Raw genomic sequence first — 26,732 nt, forward strand, 5'->3', positions numbered from 1 at the left:
TGTTTCTATACAATTAAAGTGATCATAAATCACTCAGTTGTCAAGCTGAGGAGAACCCAGAAAAAGTTCAGGAGTATTCAGGTCTTTATTTAAAGAACATAGTATATAAAATATTCAAATTAGTATTCCATTCTAAAGATGGATGGAAATATATAGTGATGTTTATAACTCATCAGTCACTGATGTAACTGGCCCACATTCTTAATTTCCTCCCTCAGTGCCACTGTTTGCACCCTGGATATGAGCTAAGCTGTCTAAGTCCAAGTGACAGGGACATAACACACTACAGTATGTTTTAATGTGTACTCAAGTGTATTTCAGTGTATCTAAAATGAGTGGCAGAGAGCAAATGAGACACAGGTTTTAATATGACCAGGGCCGTGATGCTCTCATGTGTTTGACAAATATTACATGCAGATACTCACAACATTAGAATGAGGTTCAGCTTCAGGGAAATGCTGAGGCAAGTCCCCTGAAAGAAAACCAGCATTGTTAAAATATCAAAGCACCCTGTAGCCTATCATAGCCACATGTGTGACGTTTTTAACAAATCAATACGTTTTGAAATCAGTCCAAATTCCTAATTCTACTTTAAGATTGAGGAGTACCTCTTTCCTTCGTAAGTCCATGCACCGCTGCCTCTGCGAGCCCTGTACCAAGATGGCGGCGCCCTTCTACACATCAGAATCAGAATCAGAATCAGAATCAGAATCAGAATCAAGTTTATTGCCAAGTAGGTTTTCACTTACAAGGAATTTAACTTGGTGTAGTTGGTGCAAACAATATAGATATATATACAGAATATATATATATATATATATATATATATATATATATATATATATATATATATGGCTCGGGCATCTGGTGAGAATGCCTCCTGGACGCCTCCCCGGTGAGGTGTTCCGGGCCCGTCCCACTGGGAGGAGGCCCCGGGGAAGACCCAGGACACGTTGGAGAGACTATGTCTCTCGGCTGGCCTGGGAACGCCTCGGGGTCCCCCCAGAAGAGCTGGAGGAAGTGGCCGGGGACAGGGACGTCTGGGTCTCTCTGCTCAAGCTGCTGCCCCCGCGACCCGATCCCCGGACCAGCGGAAGATAATGGATGGATGGATGGATGGATATATATATATACAATATAGACTATGCGTTAATATAACGCAGAAGGTTTGAAGATGCTACATTAATGTAGTTTGTAGGTCTGGAAGGGGAGAGGGAGAGAGTCAGTGTCAGGTGGGGCTCCGAGCCTTGTTGATAAGGCTAGTAGCGGTTGGAAAGAAACTGTTCTTGTGGCGTGAGGTTTTGGTCCTGATGGACCGCAGCCTCCTGCCAGAGGGGAGTGTCTGAAAAAGTTTGTGACTGGGGTGCGAGGGATCAGCCACAATCTTCCCTGTCCGCCTCAGAGTCCTGGAGGCGTACAGGTCCTGGAGAGATGTAAGATTGGGAGCAGCGTACCAGATGGTGATGGAAGAGGTGAGGATGGACTCAATGATGGAGGAGTAGAAGTGCACTATCATTGTTCTTGGCAGGTTGGATATTTTCAGCTGCCGCAGGAAGTCATCCTCTGCTGAGCTTTCTTGATGAGGGAGCTGATGTTCAGCTCCCACTTGAGGTCCTGGGAGATGATGGTTCCCAGGAAGTGGAAAGACTCCACAGTGTCAATTGTGGAGTCACAGAGGGTGATGGGGGTAGGTGAGGCTGAGTTCTTCCTGAAGTCCACCACCATCTCCACTGTCTTTAGAGCATTGAGCTCCAGGTTGTTCTCCCTGCACCAGGTTGCTAGATGGTCAGCCTCGCACCTGTAGGCGGACTCGTCGCTATTAGAGATAAGTCCGATAAGAGTGGTGTCGTCCGCAAACTTCAGGAGCTTGACGGACTGGTGACTGGAGGTGCAGGAGTTTGTATACAGGGAGAAGAGCAGAGGAGAAAGAACACAGCCCTGGGGGGAACCAGTGCTGATGAGCTGTGAGTCTGAGACCTGTTTTCCCAGCTTCATGTGCTGCTTCCTGTCAGACAGGAAGTCTGTGATCCACCTGCAGGTGGAGTCAGGCACACTCAGCTGGGAGAGCTTCTCCTGAAGCAGAGCCGGGATGATTGTATTAAAAGCAGACATATGCTTCCACAGTCGATGCGGTGTGTGTCTATGTGTATATGTCTATGTTTTATAGCGCCATACTTGGGATCAAATGTGTGACGCTTAACAGTCGGTGTACTTCCTGTAATGACAGATTTTTTTTACTCAGGTTGCCAGATCTCGCTCCCGTCTTTTACGTTTAGCTTGCCTTATAGCATATGGAAGCAGTGTGGTTGTTGATCATGGATGTGTTATGTTGTTGACCTAATAGAGGTGGACTGGTCACGTAATGCGTAAAAAACGCAGGTACTAGCGAACCTGGCAACCACTCCTAGCTGGTTAAAGAGCTACTTCCCAAAAAACATCACTCCTATTTATGTATGTATGAATCATTTATATTTCATATCTTGAATGTGTTAGCAAACCACTTTTCATACCACATCGACTAATTGTCGACTCAAGCCGACATAAACATAGACGTATACATATGTCTATCTGGTTATCATCTGATTTGATGGAAAGAGTCAGGCTGATTAAAATAGGGATGAAAGAGTAGTAGTATTGTATTATACTAGTGAATATAGTGGACAGATAACATACACCCACATATGTCTGTCTTTACAGAAGATAAATTGCAGGGTCAGGGCAGGATATTTGAGGTGCTGAGAGTACTACCTGTTGAAGAATTATCTTTATTGTTTTTTATTGATTATTTTTGTGCTGCATGACTTGACTGTGTGCTGCATAAGGTTAAATAGTTTGTTTACCCTGCAACTTTAAGAATCATGAACACATCGCTTAGTTGCTACATGTAAGCCTCACTGGTGATAAAACTGTGCCATTGGTTGAGAACACAAGTTAGTAAAAGGAGCTAATTTTTTCTTGAGCAGCAGCTATACAGCAGTTAGACATGCAAGTTTGTGAAGCACAAATGCAGAATCCCATCCCATCCTTCATGGTTGCATTGTTAAAGCACATCAGGAAATATACCAAAGAAGGCATTCCTGCAGAATGAATATCATAATCCTCATTTCATGTTTTTTTTTTTTTTTCCAATTTTTATGAAAACAATATATTTGGAAGTAACACCTTATTGTCAGCGTTTTTACCATAAACTGTAAAGTAACTAGATTTATTTTCTCAGCAAATGTAACTGATTGCAGTTTACATATAAAGTAGTTAATCCCCCAAATATTAGATAAGCAGGCCTCTTCTACACATTTGCACTTGTAATACCTGCAGAGGGCAGCAAAATGGCAGCACTCTTTCTACAAAGTGTTCTTTTTCGGTTATAACAGTTGCTGCTCTGAAAGTGTTAAACACAGGGTGATTTGTTGTTAGATTTTTAAAGATTAAAATAATAGTTTATTAAAAATCTGAGCTTTTTTCCAGTTTAGATTCTAAATGTGCTGCTTTACCCCACTTGCTGTCAAGTGTTATTTATATGTGAGAGACGTTAGAGAGAGATCCATATTGCCTTTGCGTGTTTCCTTGTTCTCCCGCGCGGTGTATGTGTGGGTTCTCTCTGGGTACTCTGGCTCGCATGGTTGTGTGTCACTGTGTGGCCCTGTGATGGACTGGCAACCAGTCCAGGGTGTACCCTGCCTTTCACCCAATGGCAGCTGGGATAGGCTTCAGCCCACCGCAACTCTAAATTGGATTAAGCAGGTATAGAAAATGGATGGATGGATGGAGATGTCCATATTGGGTCTATTGATTCATTCTTATTTTAATATTGTTGTTGCATCCACATCAAAGCTAATCTGCACAAGAGAGGAAACAGGGAAGACTGTCTATTTCATGCAGTAATGAATGATACAAACACAAACATTCAGAAGTCACAGCACAGCACAGTTTACTTGCTAGTTGTTTTGTACAAATAGTAGAAAGAGGGTTTATGTCTGAAGGAGACAAACTTCATCACATTTGCCAGATAGATGTTGTTACACAGAGTGATTTTCAGAAAGATGTAAAGAGAATCACAGAGTCGAATGTTTTAAACATCCCATTAAAAAAGTTTTCATAAACCTGTTGGTGTAAAAAAAAAAAAAAAAAAGAATAAGAAAGAGACTTCAGTTATCACTTACATACATTTAGAGAAAGATATCTTGGTAAAGTTGGAGTAAACACGAAAAAAAAAGCAAAACAACTTCATAAACATTCCAATCATCAGGTGGCGTCTAGTGGTAGAGTAGTTTTGTTTGCTGTCCTACAGAGCTCCTCCAGCCACCCACAAACCATTAAACAGAACATCTGGAAGTCCCAAAAGATCCACAAAATATTTCTATTCTCATTTGGTCTTTTTTTTTCTTTTTAAATTTATCTAATTTTTTTATTTATTATTATTTTTGTATATAATTTGTACACATCACAACCTAAAGACTTGGTAGGCTGACTTGTTGTCCATCACATCTCGGGGTGGTTATCATCATACTCCCCCTCATCATTATCACCATCCCTATTGTGTTATCCAAAAGCACAGATCCCTTCAACATGCCGCACATTCCTTAAATATCAATCACAACCCCTTTAATGGTTATATGTTAACTCTGCGTTTTTAATTTTTCGCACTCTTTTAGTGCCGATCGAGAAAGTGGGCAATAAACGCCATGCCCTCTTACTAGATTTCTACGTAATTTGAACGTCCACGTTCAAAGTCCCACACAGAGCAGACTGCTGAAGGGCCATGCTGAGTTTACAGGATGGCACAGAAGAACTTCTTCTCCCTGAATGGGTTCTCTGACGCTGGCACCGGCGACAACAGGGGGTCTTCTTTGGCATGAGCTTCGCAGTATGACATTAAGTCTGCCGCTGCCTTAGACACCTGCAATGAGACACATATCACTACATGATGTCATACTAGTTTTATTTTAGGCTAAGCTGACCATCTTGGGATAGCTTAACATTAAACTAAGCAAACCGTTTTGGGTTAGCTGAACAAAAAAAAAAAAACTAAGCTAACTGGCTTGGCTTAGGTTAACACAAGACTAAACTAACCAGCTCTGCTTAGCTTAACACAAGAACTGGAACCAGAAACAAACTTAAATAATGTTCATTTCTGGATGATTCGTTTTTCAGCTTGCTTTTCACAGATGAAACAGTATATTAAATGGCAAGCTTGAAAGGAGTTTAAAAGTCAATTTACTAACAATATCATTCAACAGAATCAGGTTAACAAGTCTCTCTTTTCCACTCTTTAGTTTAAGCTAACATATTTCTGCAGAGCCCCCTTACACGTGCAGCAAAAAGTTGTTAGCTAAGACTAAAGACTGGAAAAGCTGGCAGCCAAAATTGGTTTACTGTTTTACCAGTTTACCATTGTTTGTCTCTATATACTACCTTTAATGTACAGTTTAATGTAGACGTTTATGAAGTGCAATTCACTGGCGCTATGCACATGTGGGCACATATGCACGTGATGATAACCTCCTGACACCAGAAGAGGAGCTGCTTAGTTTACTGTGTTTGGCTTGTCAACAAAGAAAAGGTACAAAGAAAGATTAGTGTGCACAATCACTAATCTTTCTTTGTGCCTTGAGGCTGTTGAGTACAATTTACACATGAAATACATACGAAACACCAAAGGAGCGTCCAGTTTACTTCTATCTTGCATGTGTACAACAGACAACTCCACTTGTAGTGAGGCATGTCTATTATGGCTAATAAAATGTTGGATCCTTAACACTCTGGGGTCTAATGCTCACCGGTGGGCATTTTTGACACATCTCCAAAAACACATCTGTAACTCTGTGAGTTTTTGTCATTGAAACATATAAGTGACACCATTAAAAACCTTGAAACTTCTAGTTTTCAAATATATATATATTAAAATAAATTATTTAGCTGGCCCTTTTTAAAGAGAGTGAACAGAAATCTTTGGATTTTCTGTAGTCTCAGACTGCAGCAGCTTCCTAGGCCACACCTATCGCTATTCACATGTAAAGTACCAGGTGATTGAGTGGCTATTCACAGGTGAGAACACGCCCCATTCAGCCAGCATGTGGGGGAAGGCAGCAATGTCCTGCCAGTGACAGACAATTATCACATGGAGAGTGACAGGGGGGTGGGGTGGGGGGAATCAGGGGTGTTACACACCCATCTAATTTGTATTCAACTAACAGAGACAATGCCTGGAGTCACAATTACTTTTTTACAGTTTGTGTGAAAACAAAAAAACATTTCTGACTGCACTTTTTACTTTTATGCAGCCAACACTTTTGTTTACAAGGTTCAACCCTCAAAAGTCTTGGCTAGATATATTTATAGTGTGTTTTCTTGCACTGTTTGAAGACCTCTAAAACTTGTTTTTTTGTACAGTTGTGTTTACCCTCAATTTAAATAAAACTTGTTTGTATTACATTCACTTCACTCTCATATTGTTTTTTGTTAGGCTTTTCCGAATACAACCATATATGTCACTTTTGCATAGATGTTTACAGTTAGTTGAAACACTTGAAAATGTCAAGGTGGTGAGAACTGCCTCAAAGTCTCTGAAAAGGCCTTAGACCCCAGAGGGTTAAAAGGAGCTTGAAGAGTTTTCTGTCTCAATTAAACCAGAGCAATGACAACTCTAGTTTTATTCCTCTCTTTGTCATCAGTTTATTTGCCAAATAGCAAGATTTATAGAAGAATCTGTAAGTCCACTTGGCCTGGAGTAAACAACAGACACTCAAATGCACAATCAGATGGCTGAATTATTTAAAACAAAGGAGCTCAGATTAAAACTCACTTGGTGAAGTTAGTTTGTCCTCTTTTAAGGACACCTTCACAAAAATGTACACTGATAAACTTAATTATAGGAGAATTTGGTAATGGTAATGTTACATGACCAAGAGAAGCTACATTAATCAATAGGTAAAAGAGATGATATCAATCAATATTTGAAATGTGTATATTAATTAGTAAAACCAGGAGAAAAAAAATCTACTGTCTACTTAGAATGAACATAGCAAAATACAGAGAAAGTACGCTCATTTCAGGTATACCCAACTTCATCTATTTTCCCCAAATGTGACGATAAATCATAAAACGAACACTGTGTTCTGTTGAAGAACACTTGAAACTCTTAACTGCGACTGTAAACTTATCCGAACAATGTTTACTGAGGCAGTAAATCAAGTGAGAAGAGTACAATCAGACTTCTTTTTGTAACCACAAGAGTTGCCTCCCCAACACGTATCAAAAAGAGCTTTAAATGGATCTTTTTTTCCCCCTTGTTAAGTGGAGTTGGGTGTAGCACTTATGCGTAGTCAGAGCTTTACCTGCAGTAGACAACAGTCTAACTCCCTCAGTTTGGAGAATCAGAGGGTTTTGTGACTGTCTAAAACAGCTCAAACCTAAGAAATTTGACAGCAGTGCCAGTAAGAGCACTCCTGAATCAGACAGTTGTTTACTTTGTCATTAAACTTTTTCATCAGCAGAAAGTCTGTGTTGCAACGAGATCCGTTGAAATCTGGTCCAGGCTGTAACAGCGTGTCGCAACCTGGACCACATAATGGCCCAGTCCATGTGACTGTCTGACACAAAAGTGAAAATATCCTCTTATGGCCATCTTCAGTATGTGACAAAACGCTTTTTTTTTTCACGTGGAGCAACATTATAACAGTAATTCAAAATAATAATGATGATAAAACTTGAGTCAAAACGGGAAGCGACACACGCCAGCACACCTTTATCCGGTCAATGTTGGCCTCCATCTTCAGCTGTTCCACCAGCTTCCTGGCCTGTGCAATGCCGGCCGTGTTATTGCTCGCCATGGGCGCTCTCAGTCAGGTTTTTGTCGTCTGCTCAGCCTATGTGGAGGAGAAGGTGGTTTAAACATCCCAGACATTTTAGTTCACAGATGAGCGCAACAGGCATGCAAAGAGGAGTGCTAGTAACAGATAGCCTGTTTATTATCACATGCCTGTGAGCACGCACACACACACTCACACACACACACACACAGACACAGGCGTATTATTTATGGTGTCAGTTGCTAGGCAGCCTTTGACAGTGAGGAGGAGGCGGAGAAGGTGGGAGGAGAGTGGGGAGGGGGAGGTGTTCTGTCCGGTCTTTAAAACAGATAAATGGACATTACTGGTTTAAGAAACAAAAGCCCTTACTTTCCACTGAAAATGATTGTTTTTCTACAAGAAACATACTCACACCTCTCTGTCATAGTGTCATATCAGAGCATTGTCTGTCTTAGTAAAGGTCCACCTCATGACTCATTCTTCATAATATAGTTGATCAAATTTATTTCAGCATGTCATTTTTTAACAAAAGGCAGTATTATCAAATGTTCATTATTTCAAATGTATTCAAAAATGACTTAATCTCTGAACTTTTCAAAACCTTTCAAAATCTTTTTGTAGAAGCTAATTAATACTGTTTTGTTGGCAAACCTTTTGACAAACTTCGACAAACCACAGCCTTGATGCCTGGACTCTTAAAAACACATTATTTTACTCATTGATTTAATGTTGGTAACGGAGAACTCTGACCAACACACTAATCCAAAAATCCCACTGGTCCTTTACCTGGGTTAAGATTCATTCTAATAAATCAGCGAGGCCTTTTGCTGTGTATGTAAGCATCTGTGTGCATTAGGTATCTAAACCCCTTTTATTTCTATTTATTCATCACACTTCTCTGTATAGAGTTGAGTGCTCTCGGTTGATCCCCTGTCCTAAATAACCTCTTCGACTAAACGGATCAAGCTCTTGAAAACAGCATCCTCCTTGGTGTTAGATCAATCGTCCCTGCAACCCCCTCCGTCATCCTTCTGTGTGCACTGTGGTGTGACTCAGTGTGGGGTCGGTGCTGATCTCAGTGTGAGGCAAAGCATGAATATCAATGCTCCATGGTGGCACATCTGCTCATCTGGCAAGGTAACCGAAACAGTAATTTAAAGCTCAGCACTGGGTCACAGGTTATGCATATTTGTACACAGTGATTAGAAGAGTCCATGTTGAATTGGAGGCAGCATGTTGTTGCAGTGGCTAGCACTGGCGCACATCTCAGGAGAAGCTGTTCAGTGTGGAGTTTGTTTCTCCTGTGAGTTTTCCCCCGATTAGACATCAAATCGCTGTGCGAAACGGTTAGTTTATCAACTGATTAAACTTTTCAGGACTGTTGCACTTCCTAACTCAGTTTTAGGATGACAACAGTGAGATCTGGTCCACGCAGCACTTAAAATAAGGGAACAAAAATGTGTGCCAGAATGTCCAATATTTACCACGTTCCCACTTTTTTAGGACTGAGACGTTTCCTCTGACCGGTGCTGGGACATCTCGGAAAGACATCAGTACAGACCAAGTGACAGTTTGAAGAGTATTTATAAGCTCAAACCTGTAGCGGACTGAATGAATTAATACTGTAAGATAAACAGTGACTGCAGCTGAGGGACCTGGTTGTTCTCACTATGAGGACAACGCGACCTTGTAGGGACATAGAGTGTCAACATATAAAGTTATTTATAAATTATAGTGTTTTTGGTGTCATTAATGTTGGAATTACCTTGTCTGGGTTTCAGACAGGTGAAATGGGAAAATGCACATTTTCAGAAATAATAAGAACCGTGCCCAGTAAATATCTTGTCCAGTTCAGGAATTCCTAACAATTGCTGACAAAGCAGTCCAGTTTATTTGTTTGTATTATTTTGGTTGTGAAATGAACGCAAGAATTATGTATAAATATATCAGGTCTGAATGCAAACCTCTCCTTCGTCCTCCACCAAAATAAAATTGGACAAGACTTAGTACAAAGGCACGAAGAGAAAAAAAATTGTCTTTTGATGTCCTTTTGCATGGAGTCTATAATATTGTTTCAACACTCAGGGGAGACTTCAAAACAGGCCAGGGTATCTTCAGACTATTGATAGGGATATATGTCACTCTTTAAGGTTTCTGGGTTGTCTCTGAAAAAGTAGGTCTTCCGTTTTTACACAAAATACCATGGTACAATAGCCTAATTTATGAAGAAATGACACAGAGAGACGTTTTTAATAGCAAAGCAAAAGCAAAGCTGTCACTGAAAAGAAATATAAAGGAGAGATTCCAACATTGAATAACTTGTCTCATGGCCGTCTCCATGTCATGATGTACTTGAGACCAGCAGACTCACTGGTTCAAGTTAGCTAGTTAGCATTTTCACAAGGAACACATCAGTTAGGTCGAACTTGACTAGGCCAATATTTAATATGACTACCATCCATGTCCCAGTACACAAGCCCGGGGCAGGAGTCTATTTATTGACTGAAGTCTGTCTGAGTCTGTTACAAAGGTGATTCTGTAAATAAACTGGGATATCATCTGAAATACAAGAATTACAAGACTGAAACTCAGAACTCATTTTGCGGCCCAATGAACCGGTCATTAGACTGATAACGTGACGGTTTAGGGCTTAAACCCTTGTTGTTGCTTTATTGCTTAACTGTATAGATTGGATTATCCATTGAATGCGTTTTTTTTTTTGTGGTTTATTAAAGGAAAGTCAAGGTTTCAGCATATGCTCATGCGCACATTTCTTCGTCATTCTTCATGATTATTTGGACTGAGCATGCCGAATACCCATCCCCCTGGATCAATCCCTAATCAGAAGAAAACACAAGACTTTGCAGAGAATTGCTGTTATCTGCAGCTTTTCAATGTTCTGTTGACTGATTACAAGCCCATGCACATGAAACTTCAGCACGACTGAACCATGAGGACCGGTTCGCACACTTGACTCGGAAATGTACCCGACCTCTCCCAGCTTACCTACCCTCCATATTTGAAAAAAGAAAGCAAAAAATTAAGGTAACCTGTAATTTAGCAAACCTGTCACTGAATTTAAAGTCATTTACCTGCTTATTGTCACTGGAGTTAGGGAAAAAGCTGACATTTTCATATCTACAGAGAGTAAGGTGAGGAGATGGTGACGTGTAGCAGATGCCCATGCTGTAATGGCTGACACCTCAAAGTAACAAAAGGGGTTTCAAGCACACTGATTTTATGGGACCCTGTCCTTTCAGCTTGAGAAGTTTTTTTTTTAATCTTCTCTTTCAGGATTAAATTTTACAGCTGCTCATGTAAGATCTCCTTTCCTTCTTGTCTCTCTGTCTGCTGCTCAAGTATATTCACCGTAGTAAAATGTTGTATGTGGTGTCAACGTGCTGATGACTATGAAAGCCTAACAGGCACAGATAAATAATGCATTCAGAGGGACATGGACCTTTGCTGTGGCAGTAAAGTGTGCAGCTGCAAAATGACATTTGTGCCATTATCGACCACTCGTGGCTTAATATCGAGAAAGGGGCTGCTTTTTGCTGTCCTTCATCATGCTTCTCCCTCTTGCCTCGGCTTACCTTGTCTGCTTGCTCCTCCACACTCTGGCCTGGTGTCAGCCCTTAGTACAGTCAGCAGTTTGTGTCCGTCACACTCTCTGTAAACAAGGAGAAAGAGATAAAGATAGATTGAAGAGAGTGCAAATCAGCGCTCTGACTGCTTTCATTCCCGCATTCCAGATAAATTGCAGTGAGGCGTTTGTGTGTAGCCTCTGTCCCCCTGTTCACTGTGTGTCAGAATGTCACAGCTCTACTCCAGCAGAAACACTGATGGAGAAACACCATAACAAACTACAGAGGGAGGCGAAGTGAAACACGATTGAGGGGACAATTTCAATTTTATGATTTTTAGGGCCTATTGTCATTTCATTGTCATATATGAGGCTACAGTTAAGAGCAGCTAGCCTAGCTGAGCTTAAAGACGGGGGGGAAAGAAAAGGTTGCAGTGTTAGGAGGGTTTAATTTAAATAATTTGTAATAGAACAAAATTTTCTTTATTCAGCTCTGCTTATTAATGAAACAAGTTGGATCAGCCGCTTTCATATTTATGTACCATAAAGCTAAAGGAAGCAACTGTTTAGCTTAGTTTAATTATTATGCTAAGGAAGTTTGTAGTTTCCATTTTAAACACTTGAAGTGTAGAATCAGACATGTTTTTCTTCTGTTTCCAGTATTTCCATTAATTCAGGCCCGAGGGTGGTGTTAATCTACTTAGATAACTCATCTAACCTCTCATCGAAACAACCAAAACCGGACATAATGTCATTTAAGTTGCCCTTCTGTCAGTGCTGACCCCGACTTTCTCTTCATCAGATCAGCCTCCTTCTTCTTTTTCCTCTTCTGTTCTCAACTGATTAATTCTTCTGCATCTGTGATTCTACATCTCAGCCCTCTGCAGCTTCTGATAAATGGGCCAATTACCCTGCATGAGCAGATCTGCGGAGGAAGGGAATTCCACCCATCGTAAATCATGGCAGCACACGACAATAAAGTAACGTTACAGTGAGGCATCCATTAACAAAACCTCGCCAACAGCCCCTGAGCCAAAGTATTTGACCAGCTCTGAAACTGCTTAGAGAGGGAGATCTTAGTGTAGTGCACTGTCACCATCCTGATATACTGGGGCCATTTATCTTCACGATTACACTGTGTTATGCAAGCTGTATAATGATTTTATCAGTGCATCGACCTAAAGGGTGCAGTGGTCTGTAGGTTTTTGTCTAATACCAATCCATACATTACATTGCTAACACGTTTTCTCATGTTGTTAAAAGTGGTCTCCAGGTGGAAGTAACTCCTATATTTCAAGTTCTTTTCATTTTTAACAGGAAAAAACCCCCATCAAAACTCCATCAAAACATAGCATAATTCACATAGTCAGTCGTGACATTACCTTTCCTCCTTAGAAATGTCTTCACATGTTAGTGACAGACTCTCACATGACGTGTAGCTTGTGACCGTATCAAGTTTTATTTGTTTAGAGCATGAGTTTTGTCAAAGAGGCATCCGTGTCGTCACTCAACGACTCACATTTGCATCTGGTTTCTTAAGAAAATTGTGCAACTGTCTGTTGTTTGGTTTGAGGGCGTAGGGGACAAGCTTGACAACATTGGAGAGGCTCTGTTAGCAATGCATTTGTTGTAAATGAATTAATGGATTGAGTAATTGGCCAAGTGAGAGCAGTTTGTATTTAATGTTAAAAGAACCATACCAATGAATTTCTATCCTATAGCATTTATGCACATCAGTTTTAGATGTATTTTCCCATTAGTTTCTTAAGAAAACGTGTGGTCATTTTAAACAGTCAAAGTTCTTCTGATAGATTTTAATTTTTGTTACACACAAACTGTGGTAATCTGTCATCAGCCCATCTGAAAGTTGAACATCATAACACTTTAAGCTGATATAGTGATGGGTTATTATTTTCTTTTTTTCACACCACACAAATGTCATTGGAAAAGACTAGTGTGGAGTAACTGTGGCATTACGCGTTACTAAGTGGGCTGACATTTTGAGGCTTCAAGTTTTTTATTTAGGACATTATCGTCTTTGGAAGCAAAAGGGAAGTGCAAGTGTAGGATTTGACTCGTCTAACTTGAAGCCCTAATCCAATTGAAATGGGTGAGCCATATAAACATTCATCTCCGCACAGTTATCATGTGCTCGCAAATTAGCCATAATGACCAAAAACTGTACCAATCTGAAAATATTTTGTCCTGCTGTAAAGGCGAGCTTTTCCCTTGTGCTTTTTGCAATAGAACAATCGACTGACTTTTGAGACAGATTTAAGTTGACATGCAATTTTATCACATCAACCCAATGTTAAATTGCAATGTTGCTCTACAGCATTTTGTTACAGTTCACTATAAGTATGAAGTTGTGCACAATAGCTATGTTTTCCTTACTCTATTTCCCACACAGGTGCAACTTAGTATAGATCTGTTAGCATGTCACCGTGCTACATTTTCATACATGTGCCACGGTGTTGATATCCACTTTCCGCATCTTATTAGTTTGGCCTCCAATGCTTATACAGAGGAAAGAAGGGATGATGGAAGGTGCTAATTCACTGACCTTTGTGCAACACATTGTTAGTTTGAGACTCGTTCTGCTCAACATTTTCCACGGTAATTTTTCTACTTCCACTCTTGCTTTCTTATTTTTCTTCCGGGCTTTTACCCCCAAGTGGTTAGTGGTCAGTAGTTAAAAGGACAAAGTTTGGGTTAGACATTTTATGGTCATGGTTAGGGCTCAATGTTAAAAAAATATATGCTCAAACTCATACAAAAATTGACATAGTTACGGCTTACTATTTATCTAGTATAATTCCCATCATGCCATATAAATTTTGCCTGACAGAACACAGCAGCCTAGAGTTATGAAGCCATCTTAGAATTTACAACCAAGACCTGTGAAAGTAACCCGTTTTGGATATGTGGACAAATACATCTTTTACATTTATTTTTGGTAAGACTAGGGTTGCTGCTGCTGCAACCCTTTAGGACCGCTACTTGATGGGGGTCATAAGCATTTATGTTACCTCTTGAAAATATGCCCAACATTCATCTTAATTTTTAGCGCAGGCCTGTTTGACAAGTAATAAGACAAATCATTCAGCAGGTCCAGCTCATAAAATATAAGGCAGGTTTTAAATATTTGGTTAAACAGAAGAGTTGCAGGCCCCAAAACCAAAACAATGTGCTGAAAGAGGCTAAACACGTCATACCAGTCATGACTCTTTCAACACGCATATATTCACATAATCTACTGTAAGCCATACATACAACCACTTTAAATTTAAAATATTTTGTAGGAGCAATCCTAAGATCTCTGCAGTTTTATTCATATTACTAAAGGAAATGGAAAATGGTTAAAAAATTTGCTGTACTCTCTAAGTGATGACAGCGCTCTTATATTTTTTGGTTTACTTTCTGTTTTTTCCTCCACTCAAATTTAAAAAAAGAAACAAAGAAGGAAAGAAATGAAAGAAGTTGCTTCATTGGATTTCTTTGCAAGTTGCTTGTGTCATCATATTCATATTGCAAAGCAGCAGTAATATAAGGGGATGAGAGACAGGGAGTGTTAAAAGAAGAGGGTGCAAGCAATTCTTTAAGCTCAGGCTTTGGCAATATTGTTGCCTACTTTTATGCCAGTAAAGCATCTTGAGCTGAATTGTGCAGAGAGGAAAAAAGACAGAGAGATGCATCATAGGTCAAGAGTGGTGATCCATTTCTCTCCTGCGTACCAGCCTTCTGCTTCCCGACCCTCCCTCTGTGGCAGACAGGTGTTCGGGGATGGGACTGAAACACCCCCATCATGCTGTGCCCTGCTGCTAACACTGCTGAATCAATCTGACCCCCTCTGCCATCCTTCCCCTGCCATTTGGAGCTTTATTTGAACCTCTTCCTGCGGGTTTTCAGGGGGTCTGTGTTCATCACGATGCCCTCCGCAGATGTGATTATAGCTGCTGCTTGAATCAGGGTGCTGCTGACTTAAAGGGTTATTAAGTGCTGCAGGAAACATCCTGCTGAAGAAAAAATAATTCCTGGCCTGTCGAGGGTGACGATCTGTCGCATAATCCCACGCAAGCGGATTCTCTGCTTGGTTTTCCCTTCCCTCTCTTCTTTCTTTAATTCACATCTTTTTTTTTCTTTTTTTTTTAACACCATCCAAAGAGAGAAATTACGGCAGCCAGACAAGGAGTGTTCTGTCCTCTGTAATGCCCAGGGTGTGAAATCAGAGCATGGTAATTAAAAACGTGTCTCTGGCTCAGCCATCTGGACCCTGGAGAACCGGTGATTAACCTGCAAGAGTCTGCAGGGACGCCAAGAGGCAGGAAACGACCATATTCTGAGGGCCTCTTAAGCCTTGTGTGTGTATGCAAACAATTGACCATTCACTGAGCTCTGCCACCTTACTTATTGTTGCGACACCTGGCAATCTCACACAGATCACAATGCAGTTGCAATGATAACAGTGGCAGATGTACTTTCTAGACATTTTTAGTAGTCAATTAAACAATGGCTCTTTGTTCCCATGGTCCATGTGGTCAGATAAAGTGTAATATTTCTGATAGCTACAGTGTGATGGGGATAGAGCTTTTTAAGTTTAGATCTTAACCGAAACCAGTTGTTTTTAAAGTTTGATGAAGTAGTAACAAGTAGAGGGAATGAATGAAAATGATAGAGTAATGAAGTGAAAATGAGGAGTTAATGAGATTAGGAAGTAGAGAAGCAGGCGTTCCCCCGGCCTCATAATGAACTCATAATGTTTCTTGTTAATGAATGTGCTCTGTAGATTGATGTTGGCAGTGTTTCCTGTTGGTTGGGGTCAGTTCGGGGTGCAGAAGGACAGTGTTGTAGAGCAGCTCCCTGCATACTGAAAAACTACAGTAAAGAGACATCAAGTCTCTGTAATGCAAAATCAGGGTGTTGCACTCTGGGATCACCCAATGTGTTTGAATTATGCAACTGCAGAACACTGTGGTAGAAATTCATGGTTCACCCTCCTCATTAAAGTTCTGTGTGACTGAGAGGATCATAACGCTAACTTGAGGAGGCAACCTTTCGATGAAACTGGCTTAAAGGAAGACATTTTGGATACATATATTCAACATTAGGACACTACATGATAACTTCTAAAATGGAAAAGTCTAAGTTTAAGATTTTTTGTAAGCGGAGACAGACAAAGAAAGTGCGTACAATTGCATAAGCCACCTTTAATTAAATTAATAATTATCAGAAAAACTAAAAAACCACATGTAAAGATTTAAATGAGATGCGACTGATTGGTTCCCACGTAATCTGAAGGAATTTAGAATCAAGATTGGTGGTGCAAACCTTCTGGTAATATGATTAACAGGAGAACCTCACCATGCATACATTTAATTTGATTATACTGGAACAAATATGTTCTTTCTGTGCACTCTCAAAACATGTGAGGGTCAGGTGACAGATCCGATAAATATTTCTCAATAAGCCCCAGTCCCCCCTCTAAAATTCATCTTCAAGCTCTTGGTCTGCTCCTGGATGAATGAACAGAGAACAAAGGTCTGCTTTCACTCTTCTCTTGTTTAAAGACCGAGAGAAAAGTATGTTGTCAATGTTTTTTCTTCCTCATTTGTTATATTTTCCAGTGAGTGAACAAACCCACTTTTCACCTGTCAAAAGAGTTTCCCTCTGTTTAAATACTTTGCAGCCTATAAGCACACAACTTATTGGATTATTTCTTTACCTCTATATTTAGTGTTCATGTCAACATTTACCTTTTAGTCTTCACTTGGAATGAATTCTTCATACTGGACAAATATTTGTCCATGCAAACAGATCCAGCTGAATGTAATGAGCCATTTTTCATGGTATTGCTAACAGTGGCTAATACCTTACCTGATCATTAGATCATCAGTTTCCAACTTCTGTTATTGGAATGCAAACATTCTAGGTATGGGGGCCTTCCCATCTCTGATGTTAGAGGTAAGTGGACTGCACATAAATCAGAGACAATAGCTGATAATAGCATGAGTCTCGACTGTGTTATTGGAGGAGAATTAAACAGTTCACGAAGAAAACATACATTGTTCAACATTATTAGCAGCTTAATTCTTTCTTGTTATTTAGGTGGACGAACTGTTTGAACAAGGCTTACGTGCAACACTGTTTATGACTCAAATTTTGTAACTGTAAAAGCTGACGTAGTTCTTTTCTGAGCCGAATGAGTCATTTATCTTTTGGGTTTAAATGCAAAACAGACGCACGCACACACACACGCACACACACACACACACACACACACACACACACACACACACAAAACAATCAAGAACCTCACTGTGGATTTTCAGAAACGTAAGGTTATCATTCATTATTTAAGAGGCAAAAACAGCAGGGCATGAGTGCAGAAAAACACTCACTTGTTTGCAAAAAGGTCAGTCATCCAAAGGCTCACAGTGACTGTACTGTCCTGTGTGAGTCGCAGGGCAATAAGCTGTACACTGCGATGTCGCTGTGAAACGAGAGGCAGCGAGGTGATCACTCATGTTTTGACAGATCTACAATGACGCATAATGATAAGTCAAGGGTACACGGAATGACAGGAAGTTTTAAAAAAATGATGTGATGGTAAAACCCTCTACAAAAGTTGTTTGTAAAGTGACCTCACCGAGGAGAAGTAACATAAAACGGACGTCCAGGGTTATTACTGAGCACAATCAAGACGATATTGACTATTGAATGTAATATAGCACTGCTTCCTGTCCTTGAACAAGAGAAAGGACAACACATGCACACAAGGACAGAGAGAAAGTGATGGGACACAGAGAGAGCTGAGCTGTCAGACAGCTATTGTCTGTGGGGACGGTGCTGAGTGTGACAGTGAGTCCTGTACATGTAGCTTGCCTACAGTCTTAGGGGGGCTGCTCTAGTCTCAAACATGACAGACATACCAATTAGTTTTTCCTGCATTTTTTCACATAGTCACATGGTCAAACCATGCCATAAACTACTGTAAACTAAATTGCTACTGCAGTCTGTGTGTGTCTTCTTGCGTAGCAGGTTCTCACACCCAGACAACATAATAGGTCGAAAGCCGGGAATCTGACGAGTCATTGTCTTCAGTTTTCTAACCATGCCCGCCAAAGTGACTGCAAATATGTTGCCGGCTGATATCCGAAGTTACTCCAGTACAGGAGCCCTGTTCAGCATTCAAATCAAAGAAGACAAATTAGCTCACCTGAGTGAACATCAGATCATTAGAAGAATCTAATCATATAAAATAAGCTAAAGTGGAGCAGATATGTTGAGATTCCGCCAACTTCCCGAAAACCTTCCCTGCTACCTTCTCATAATCGCCCTTACTGGTACACCCTAAGTTACACTGGGAAATTGCTTCGGTTAACAGTTATGTATAGCAGGCATATGGGTGAAGTCTTCCTGTTATGTGAGACCTGTATGGATTAAATGCAGATAAGTGTAAAGAGGCTAAATTATCATAAAATCATAGCTGATGGTTTTAATATCTGGTTAATGTGTTCAGGATCTTTTGCCTGCTATTAATGGATTCAAAACCTTATCCCTGGCCTACAGTTTGGAGCATATTCATTTCTGGTAACATGCTGTAGAGTTTAGATAGCCAGTGCCTCAATTAAATGTACATTTACAAACATAGCAACGAGTATAAAGAAGTGAAAGTGACTAAATCCACAGCTGGAGGTGTAAGCTAGCTACAACTAGGGTTGGATTATTTATTTTTTATTTCTCATTTAGCCTCATTTTAAAGTGTTTAGTTATAAAACTCTCAGCTTCATTCATAATCGTAAATTACTGCATTTATATAAGGCATTTCTATTCTAATTGATCTCTGAAAGCACTTTACAATACAAGGTTCTTAGCCTACACATATTTACTAAATCATACACACACTGATAAGCACATCGGGAGCAATGCAGATTTCAGAACCCATATTTCCATTCATTAGGGAAGCAAGTCTGACACAATTTTTTTAAAAAGCTGCTACAAAAGAAATGTGATTGTTTGAACTGGTTTAAAGCAAATATACTAAGTTGCACAGTGCCTTTGGATACCATTTGTTGTAATTTGGCGCTAGATAAATAAAATTGAAATGAACTGAATATAATTGAATTGGTGGTATAGGCTACATTGCAAGTGGCTGTAATTAACTGGAAGAAGTAGTTGTCCAAATTTGGAAACAAACCTTGAGGAAGAATACGTGACAAATGCAGGCAACATCCACAAAAGGAGGATTACGAGAGCTGTTTTTCAGGAATTACTTTAATCTCTGAGAATGTCTGAGTGATTATTTCATATCTTGGAAGACATCAGTCAGTCATATGATTTTACTGTGAGCTACCTCAGACCGGAAACAGCTAGTGAGTCATGCTATTTTAATCTTTACCAGGTCAAACACAAGTCACAAAAGTGTTCTCCTGACCCCTAATATGCATCAAGAACTTCTTCAAATAGGCTAAAACGACCTCAGGGAAGCATATAAACTTTTTTTGCATGAGAGAAGGTTTTTTTTTTTTTAATCATTCATTCACCACATCTTATAGTGATCTTCTAAATGCTAATCAAAAACCTTACTAATATCTTGCCCGTCTCAACATGTGGACTAGGGAAGTGGTGAACTGAATCACACAGCTTTAAAATGGATGTCCAGTCTACCTCCTAAAGCATTGTAGTATGAAATGGGTGTTGTTTTGGCAGACTTAATAAGGGAACGAGTTGACCAATTACGGTTTGCTGGGTGAATTTAAGAATGGTTACATCTTCTGGCTTATTTTGCAGACTATATTTGAAATAAACAAGTGGTATAAAGTGTGCATGAGCTAAATGCGGGTATCTTGTAAATCATCAATTATGCGTATTGTAGTGAAAAATCTTTTTGGAAAGCAGCTTTTGGTAATTGGGGTGGAGAATGTTGAGACAGCTTAGGTCAAAACCAGCTAAAATATCCCTTACATCTCCCATTAAGAAACAGGTTAAAATGAAGAAATGATAAGAACTGAGTCTAAATTTCAAGCTAATTTCCACTGCTTTTTATATGATTAAAAAATGTTTCTTAATTATTCAGCATTCAACGTGTCACTACCTCTTGGGCAGACCACAACTACCACCCGCGATCCTTCGATTAGCTCGGACATCTGTGCCACCCCCAGCAAGCTCTGCCCATCCTGCCATGTTAGAGACTGTGTGTGTACATGTGTGCACATATACATGTGTATAGTGTGAGTTAATCTAGGTCCCAGAAGGGGGGAGGAGAGAAGGCAGCGGCCCAGGAAATGATGCATCCACTGGGAGTCGAGGAGGCAGCAGGGTGGAGGGTTATTGCTCCAGGGAGCGCAAATGTGGTCCATTATGTTTATCAAATCAAATGATTGAAGTCTGTTGTGTTGGTTCTTTGTTGGCTTAAAGCAGTGACCAAGTGGTTTGCTTTTCATTAAATGTTTTAAGCTTTTAAAACCTTTGATATCGGTGTTGCGTAACAGCAGCGCAGTTAGTGGGATAGAAACAATGTATGACACTGGCTGTCACAAGAACAGCTACAGAAGAAAAGTGGGCTTTTGTGTGACAGAAACAGAAATATCAACACCAGCTTCCAGCCAAATAAATTGGGATTTTTGGCTATGTGGTGGACTGCTTAAATGACCCTGGCCACTTAGGAAGGAAACCAGCAATAACGATCCCCAAGTTTAAAAGATAAACTTCCTGTCCCATGTGTTATAAATGATAGTTTTACTAGCTTTTGTGTTCGTTTAAGCTCTCTACTCAGTGCTTCAGCTGTTAGGAAGCTGCAGGATTTTTACATTTGCTTGTGTGAGGAGGCATAAACATACTTTTCCTCTGGAATCAGTCAGCATGCAGTAAATAACACGGCTGGTCTCCTGGGCTGTGAACAATATTACAAACATGTACAAACATGCTTCTTTAGGTTGAGAATGTGCTGCTTGGACCATTTCAAACCAACGACTCACTTTTCCTGCATGTTTTGCTGTAAGATAATCAGTATGCCTGTGCATGCGTGCCTGTCACAAAAATCACAAAAAAGATTGCTTGGAAATTCTTATTGGTTAGTATTTACACAGCTAACAGACTTACAAATGATTTGTTACTTAAATCCCAAATGTTAACTGAGACTCAGCCTCAGGGATGAAAATCAAAGGCAACCAATGTAATTCACAAAATTTGGGTTCAAATAAGGCTTAGGCTACTGATAAGCTTATTTTAGATGCAATTTGCTGTTATTCTTGGACTTGAGAATTAGTTTGCAACTGTGACTTGACATTGACTTGTCTCAAAGACTTGAAGCTACATCAGACACAGGAGTAACAGAGACTTGGCTTGGACGTGATGCCTTTAGGGCGTGACTACTTAAAGACCTGAGTTAGGAAAGATTTGATTCAAGATTTGAGAGCAAAACTCCTCATAGGTGTTTCTCACAGATGTTAGTCACAGCTCTGGTGGACTTGAGTCTGAATTCAAGGTTTGCACCTGAGTCACAAAAACTCTGTACCTGAAGCCTAAATGTAGGTGCTTCTCAAATTCAAGAATGCTTCCTTTGTTGGATGAATCTTTCCAAGTCACATTTCTTTCAGGCGAAGAAAGACTTGGTCTTGAAAAAACACATAATAGAGCAGTTCTAGCAAGTGAGATATGGTCCCACTTTCAATTGGATCCTCCTCACAATGGTTGAAAAATTGACAAAGGGTAACAATAATTTAAAATGGCAATTTATACTTAGCTGTCCGTTGATGAGCAATACCATGACAACAAGTTTACAGTAAGATTGTGCAAGCATCTTCTATCTGCACAATCTTCGACCAAAGCTAAGGATTATGGGTGTTGTTAGAATGCAAAGGGTGAGCAAAAGAATTTTTGAAATTTCACTGCACGAAGGACTAAGTCTTTTGAAAGATCCTTGATAACAGAGCATTCCCTCGGCAACATTTGATGACGTGGGATCCTAGCTGTGCAGCTGTTAAGGGTCCTTCTTCAGCGCTGAGAAGCACTTTGTTGTTTTGATAACATTTGACGTCTGCACACTGTAATCTGGGAGCATATAGTCTCATTGGGAAGCTATAGCCATTAAATATTTCTGCGCTTCTGGTGTATTCATCAGATATCTAGATAACAGATATCCTGGCCAAGACTTCCTGTTACAGTGTGCTAGTTGTTTGATAATAGATCGATTCAAAACAGCTAAATCAATTGAGAGCAAATGCTATCTACTTTCACCATACAACTAAAGTGTGCTCAAAAGCAGGTGGTCAGTCTGCTTTACGGCGAGGCTTTACAGCCAATTTTCACGTGAGGAACTGATAAAAGGAGAGGCTTGTGCAAACAAAAGGACAAGTTAACACAAGCTATATGCAAAAGAAAGTAGAAGCAAGGCTAAGCAAGGAGCTGCGGCTTTCGGACGGCTAAACAAACTAGGGGGTTGCTGACTTGAGTAGGCCTATACTTTAGCTTTCTCTTCATGGGAATTGCTCATGGGTCCAACATGAATGGCTTAATTAGCCCAGTATTCGAAATCATCATCTTTTGGTGGGCAGGAATGTAGATGTGGGCCATTTTAGCATGTTCACAGATCCCCATTCACTGAATGTGAAAAACATGTGCAGGGTATGACTCCACAAGCAATTTTCAGACCATGACAGGTTTTTATGAGGCAAAGGCTTCGATACATAGACATTTCAGGAATAGATATGAGCTTTTTGAGACTATTAATGATTGTAGTCGGATTATGACATAAATCTTAAAAGCAAAGCCATGCATGTCTCATGCTTTGCTCTCAAGGGCTAGTTGTTTGGGCGCAACTTGGTCCTGTATGCTTCAAATGCAGCCAAGTTGGGACTTAAGACCTCAGCTCCATTCAGACTTAACTCATGAAATCTTCGACCTGGGAATTGCTTGAATAAGACATGTAAGAATGTGAGACAAAATCTTTCTTCAGACTTGAGTGGAAAAACTGGCAGAAATTCGAACACATGTCACTGAAACAAGGACTTTGAATTTTCAGAAAGACCCGGAGGCTTTGCAAGGTATAGTGAGCTTAAAGTCAGATTCTTCTGTGTCACAGTGTTGGCTCTCTTTTATTCTGCTGGGTCACCATGGTAACTTGGGCTGAGCTCATAAACTCCTTGATAACAGTTTATGTTTTGTAATAAATCGACTGTAAAACGAGGTCGTCCTTTCACTAGTTCTTCTCCTGCTGATATCCCACAGAGCAAAATTGGACTGAGACAACATTTAAATGTCGTCATGCAGAAGTACAGAATCTACACTGATGCCTGACATCACAACTGCTTCGAAAGAGTTTCACTGACATTGAATTAAAATCAGACAGTCAAACTACTGACAAAAATCAATTTTTTTGCCGTGATCTTAAAATGCCTCAAGTTCATTTAGACAATGATCAAATGTTGCCATTTTTTATCACAAAAATTTAACCATAATACAATGACATACATTCAGCATTTACTCTGGGAAACAGATGTCAACCTGAATTAAAGATCAACCCTTATAATCCCAACTCAGTGTGGAATAAAAACTTCCCAGCTTAGACGATACGTTTACATGAAACCTGTTGAGCTGTTTGTTGATGCCACCAAAGACCTTGGCAGTAGTAAGACAAGCTGCAGGCTCATGTTACCATGGGAACCGACCATTGAGTTAGCAAATTATAATTAGCTATATATGTTTTTAAATTTTGTAACAAGTTACCATAAGTCTGTTCAGTACTGCTGATGCTGGATCAAACACAAAATAAAACAGTCCATACTTAGACAAAATTCACTTGAAGTTTTCCATACCTTATGGGGCATTATCAGAGCTAGATGCACTTCTTCAGTATGAATTTAAAAGTTTAAGAGGTATATGCGCAGCTGTCACACAAACAGCCGGCTTGTCTTGTTTAATACTTTGCACAACCATCCATTTTCTGACTGCTGTCTTCTCTTCACAGCAGGATTTTAATTGCACGAACAGTGTTACTTTTGGCCGTAATTGTTTTCATACTCTTCACACCTCTTCATTCATAAAACCTGCTCTTCTTGAGAATGAAGGGTGAGGCGGTTGGAATATTCCATCCGGAAAAAGTGTCAAAAGATGCGTAAAGCTCTACTTTTTTAAGTGAGTGCATACAGAAGCTGAAGATGTTAGTACCTTTTTTCTTCCAGTACTTGGGACCTTACTCAGGGGTTCATCTGACAAGTTCACAAATTTTTCTGGACGCTTTTACCCCGACAGACCACAGGACAGTCAAATAAGCTTCAAAATCAACACTGTTAGAGCATACAAGTACAGCAAGTGCAAAGGTCAAAGCAGTGCAACAACATCCATCCTTTCGCTTGCTACCCATACCTCGAAACTGTGAGTTTCGGTTTCATGTTGTGAAATTTACACAGAAATAACAGGGTTTTAGGGGCCTCATTTAGCTTTAAATGGAGGATTTTCATGTTCTATTTTTTTTTGTTCATGAAGAATGGCTGCTTTTTTCTTATCTTCTTCCATCCCTCTTCTGTTCCCACCCTTGCTTTCTGTCAGCGGCACTCACCTCTCTCCAATCGGTTCTTAACTGTTCTCAAGGTTTTAGATTTTTCTTGTTTTTCGCCGGATACTAAGTGAGAGACTTCGCAAGTCTCAACATCGGAGCAACCCGTGGCCTTGGAGAAGTTTATCTTCCATATACAATTTCGACCCGCCTGGGCATGAGCTATTGCATAATTCTGACTTGCAGTGTACATTTGCAACGGCCCTGGATATGTAACACAGATGCACAGACACGATTGTATGGTTTAATATGAGTTGTACATGACAATGTCTTGATGTGACAAGAAGAGAGTGGGCCAAACAGCACATCTGCATTTGTTTTCTGGATTTTCCTGTGATTGCATGCTGTTGTCATATTGTATCTGTCCATGGGCAGAATGAAAACACCAACCCCCCTCCTCATCCTCCACCTCCTCCTCATCCTCCTCCTCTTCTGGCCATCTGCCTGATAAAACCACTACATGGAGCTTGTGTGTGTGGTCGACTGCTTTCTCTTCGTGGCACAGAGGGCGAGAGGGTTTCGAATGGCCAGAAAATCTCACAGGAAGCTTGTGTGATCCCTCTCTAGTTCCCTGATTCCTCTCGTCTATTTCATCCCCCTCTGTCAGCCGCACCAACCCCCTTTTCATCTGTCTCTTTCTATGTCTTTTTCTTTCCCTCGGCTTGTGCAAATATCCCCTGAAACAGATGCCCTTAATTTCTTTGGCTCCACATTATAAGATCTGCCCAATCCTGAAGGAAGGAGAAGGAAGGAGGAAGAAGAAAAGGGAGGCAGCCCATTCTTTCACTCTCCTCACAGATACATTTGTATGAAAGGAGGTAATGGATGGGGGGATATTAAGCCATGGCTCACCTCCTAGCAAGGAGCATACTAGTGATTTTTAGATGGAGGAGGGGATTCTATGATGTAAACCAGCCCGCAGAATCAATCTCACCCCTGGAGCACTGACGAACGACAACGTGTTCCTCCTCTGGAACACACCCTTTTCTGGATGCAATTGACCCCAATGCCTTCAAAACACACACATAAATCATATCTGCAAATTTAAGAATCATACCTTTGTGGTTCTTCTCTCTAACACATCCAGTCCTGTAGAGTAGTATCCACACGTTTACCCCTTTCTGTGACACAGAGTCAGTCAGTCAGCCGATTACATCCACACACACTTCTCTGTCTGTATGCCTTTCCTCCCTCACTCTCTATCTACTCCAGATGAGATCCTCCCTGCCTCCCTCCTCACTGCTGAGTCTCCACCCTTCAGCCAACTGCTCAGGCTGCAAGAAACTCCCCTCCTCTTCCTCTCTCCCTCTCTCTGTCTTTGTGTCTTTTCTTTTCTGCTATTAGGACACGGTCTCTCTGTCTATCTAAACAGCAACTGTAAACAAATGCATACCGGAAAAGCTGACAGTCAGGGCTAGCTGGATTTCATCCTTGTACATGTTTAATTCTTGACTCATATTTCTTTCTGTTTGGGTGACATAACTTTAAAAAAAAAAAAAAAAAAAAACTTCTACAAAAACATCCTGTATTGCACACAAACATGTGCCCCGGCCCGAGCGGAAGCTTTTAATCTTCAGTCGACTGGCCTATCATAGTGAAGACATCAAGATCAAAACCAAAAAAGAGAAAAAGCGAAAAAGAAGAAGAGAGGAACTGGAACAAAACATACAAACAGCAAGCTGTACATCTGGGTGTTCCAGGATGCACTCAATTAGGGTGAGATCAACAAGATGAAATGTACAGTGTATACATGCCGTTTGTGTGTATGTGAGAGGGGCTGCTACTT

General features: G+C 40.3%; 1 protein-coding gene across 1 annotated transcript; it reads right to left on the minus strand.

Annotated features, from left to right (window-relative positions):
• Positions 1 to 3,903: 3,903 nt before the first annotated feature.
• On the minus strand, positions 3,904 to 26,206 carry LOC142366135 (guanine nucleotide-binding protein G(I)/G(S)/G(O) subunit gamma-2). Its single transcript, XM_075447942.1, has 4 exons — positions 26,004 to 26,206; positions 11,402 to 11,478; positions 7,743 to 7,865; positions 3,904 to 4,897 (listed from the first exon to the last, which is right to left on the minus strand). The coding sequence occupies exons 3-4, from the start codon at positions 7,827 to 7,829 to the stop codon at positions 4,769 to 4,771; spliced, it is 216 nt and encodes a 71-aa protein (XP_075304057.1). The 5' UTR covers positions 7,830 to 7,865; positions 11,402 to 11,478; positions 26,004 to 26,206; the 3' UTR covers positions 3,904 to 4,768.
• Between the last annotated feature and the right edge of the window lie 526 nt (positions 26,207 to 26,732).

Source organism: Odontesthes bonariensis, chromosome 17, assembly GCF_027942865.1.
Source record: "Odontesthes bonariensis isolate fOdoBon6 chromosome 17, fOdoBon6.hap1, whole genome shotgun sequence".
Lineage (NCBI taxonomy): Eukaryota > Metazoa > Chordata > Actinopteri > Atheriniformes > Atherinopsidae > Odontesthes > Odontesthes bonariensis.

Coding starts and splice junctions, on each gene's coding strand:
- LOC142366135 (XM_075447942.1), bottom strand. CDS start 7,829: ATGGCGAGCAATAACACGGCCGGCATTGCACAGGCCAGGAAGCTGGTG. Junction 4,898..7,742: donor CCAACATTGACCGGATAAAG/GTGTGCTGGCGT, acceptor GTCTCATTGCAG/GTGTCTAAGGCAGCGGCAGA.